The sequence below is a fragment of the Colobus angolensis genome, unplaced genomic scaffold (assembly GCF_000951035.1).
Source record: "Colobus angolensis palliatus isolate OR3802 unplaced genomic scaffold, Cang.pa_1.0 Scaffold167, whole genome shotgun sequence".
Classification (NCBI taxonomy): domain Eukaryota; kingdom Metazoa; phylum Chordata; class Mammalia; order Primates; family Cercopithecidae; genus Colobus; species Colobus angolensis.
In genome coordinates this window covers 737,424-740,156 of record NW_012114788.1, presented here as the reverse complement: position 1 = coordinate 740,156, position 2,733 = coordinate 737,424, and the positions used below count along the sequence as shown (strand labels likewise).

The following is a 2,733-nucleotide window of genomic DNA, read 5'->3' as shown; positions in this document are numbered from 1 at the left end:
GCCAGGATGGTCTCGATCTCCTGACCTCGTGATCCACCCGTCTCGGCCTCCCAAAGTGCTGGGATTACAGGCTTGAGCCACCGCGCCCGGCCCGTGTCATGCATTTATTAACTGAGTACTTATTATATGGTAGGCACTGCTATAAGCTATAGAGTATCTATCCAAACAGGAAAAAAATTCCCTACCCACATAGAGTTCACTATCTAGTGTCATCTCCACTCTTACTGTTACACAGCCCCAGAGGTTTTTCTTTTACAAATAAATTCTATCTTTGTCTTACATTCATGATTTCCTTCCACTTCTCTCATGTCTTACAGCTGAAGGATTCAAGAAATGGTGTAGCACAAGCCAACCCTCGTCTCAGTTCTGAGATGAGTGGGGTAAAATGTGAAAGGAAAGAAAGAAATGAAAGGCACAGAGGTGGAACATCGTTTTGCTGAGCCCATTCTCCTTTCATAAATCACACACAGGATCAAGGTGCTAATGTAAATGTTGAAATAAGCAAGTCTAGCAAGAACTGCTGCTTTGGCTTTTTATATCCAGAACTAAAAAAGAACGGAACCATGTATTTATCATTTGAGGTTTACTAACTATACCAGCAATATTGCCTCCAAGCTGTGTTGCCTGGTGGTTTTCTTAGAAATGCTAAGTTGCTTGGGCAATGGTTTAAGGAGGGTATCTATACCTTAGTGATTTATTTTGGTAATTCCCACACTTTTCAATACAAAAATCTACTTTTCTAGAAAGAATTTATAGTGTCTGATATTCACCTAGGGAAATACATTTTTAAAGCTATTACTTACAAAGCCAAGATATTGATTTAAATAATAAACAATTCTATTATTTATTTATTTAGAGACGGAATTTCGCTCTTGTTGCCCAAGCTGGAGTGCAATGGCGCGATCTCGGCCTCCCAGGTTCAACCGATTCTCCTTCCTCAGCCTCCCGAGTAGCTGGGATTACAGGCGCATGCCAGCAACCCCGGCTAATTTTTTTTTTACAATTTTTAGTAGAAACGGGGTCTTACTACTAAATGTTAGCCAGGATGGTCTTGAACTCCTGACCTCAGGTGATCCGCTCGCCTGAACCTCCTAAAGTGCTCGGATTACAGGCGTGAGCCACGGCGACCGGCTTTCAAAAATGTTTAATTGTAAAATATCCTCCTTTGCTTTTTTTTGTTGTTCTTGGTGTTGGGAAGTCAGGGCGTGGGATGGGAGCACAATGAAAATGGACAATATTCTGCAGAAAATGCATCTTGTGTCCCTTTTAGGTTTTGGTAGCCCACCTCTCGACACCCGGAGGCGCTTTTCCCGATCGCGGTCCAAGTCTAGCGGCGCGCGCGCACTTAGCCCCGCCTCCCGTGTAGCCCCGCCCCTCAACTCCTGTCCGCTAGAGTCGTCCGGCCCAAGACCAGGGGGGATTCTCGCTGCAATCCTACAATCGGCCACAGGGAGGGGACAGTGGCTGTAGAAGCCGAAGGGCCTTCCCCTACTGCGGAGGCGGCGGAAGCGGAAAAGGCGGGACCTAAAGAGCGCGTTACGTCCGGACGCGTAGGTGATAGGGTTGGATCTCCGAACCTGAAATCGGGAGCTTCCTACTCGTGTTCGCTGTTTAGGAGCTCCCCACGGGGTTGTAGAGTTTGGACCTCATGGCAGAGATAATTCAGGAGCGCATAGAAGATCGGCTTGCGGAATTGGAACAGCTGGAGCGCATTGGACTGTTCAGTCATGCGGAGATTAAGTGAGAGAGGGTTAGGGAGAGGGAAGAGCTAAGGCGGCCTGAGGGGAGGTTGGGAGTGTGTGGCAGGGGCCCGGTGTGGGGACGCTCGACCTGTGTTTATTTTTCCTAACGTGGCGGAAGCCCATTTCCCGTTTTCAGTGATGTCCGGAGTTAATTTCTCATTCGTTGCAAGGTTATCCGTCCGTCTACTTACCCATCCGACATATTGACAAGCCTTTCATGGAGCCGGGTCTTAGGGTCGTAACGGTGATTAAACCCAGGATTCCTGCTCATTAGGAGCTAATTGGGCTGTATGTGGTGGGGGAGATAGACTCATTAAATATTTTGATAACAGTGTACTGTAAGGTGATTGCAGTAGCTTGTACTGCTCTAGGGATGGGAACAGAGTGCAGCGGGAGTGAATAAGTTTCTGACTAGACTTGAAGGTGGGGACCGTTGAAATCAGTTTTATATGCTACTCCAGAGCCTAACCACAGCGCCTGGCACATAGTAGACATTCAGTTGCGTGTTAAAATTATGTTTAATAGTTTTTAATGGTTTCTGTGATTGTTGCTTTGTTTTGCAACGTCTGAATGTAGTAATGCGACTCAGAGCTTCAAAGTAAGCATTCGTTACTGAAACACAGAACATAGCAGTGTGGATGCTTAGAAAGTGCTCAGTAAATGTTATTGTTACCATTACTAAAGACACCTGTCTTGCACATCTTGCATTAAATTCTACTAAAGTGTACTTGTCATGTGTTCTCTCCTTAGCTAAGGACTCTGAATCTTCTCCCATAAGTCCTTCGTAGTAATAAACCTTTTAGGGCAGACACAATTTAGAGTTTTTAAAAAATTTACATGTTGAGAACTCAGAAATAAGAGGAATTTCGGAAAGAGATTTATTATTAAAATCAAAGTGACCTGAACTCAGTGTAAAAGAAGTCTTTATTAATACCAGCCGGGCGCAGTGGCTCACGCCTGTAATTCCAGCACTTTGGGAGGCTGAGGCGGG

General features: G+C 45.4%; 1 protein-coding gene across 1 annotated transcript in view; it reads left to right on the top strand.

The window, feature by feature from the left end:
* Positions 1-1,519: 1,519 nt before the first annotated feature.
* The window catches only part of UTP6 (UTP6, small subunit (SSU) processome component, homolog (yeast)), a 40,336-nt gene continuing 39,122 nt past the window's right edge, over positions 1,520-2,733 (top strand). The window contains exon 1 of the mRNA XM_011937695.1: positions 1,520-1,740. Within this exon, the coding sequence (XP_011793085.1) occupies positions 1,649-1,740 (92 nt within the window). The 5' untranslated portion in view covers positions 1,520-1,648. The remainder of the gene's footprint in view (positions 1,741-2,733) is intronic.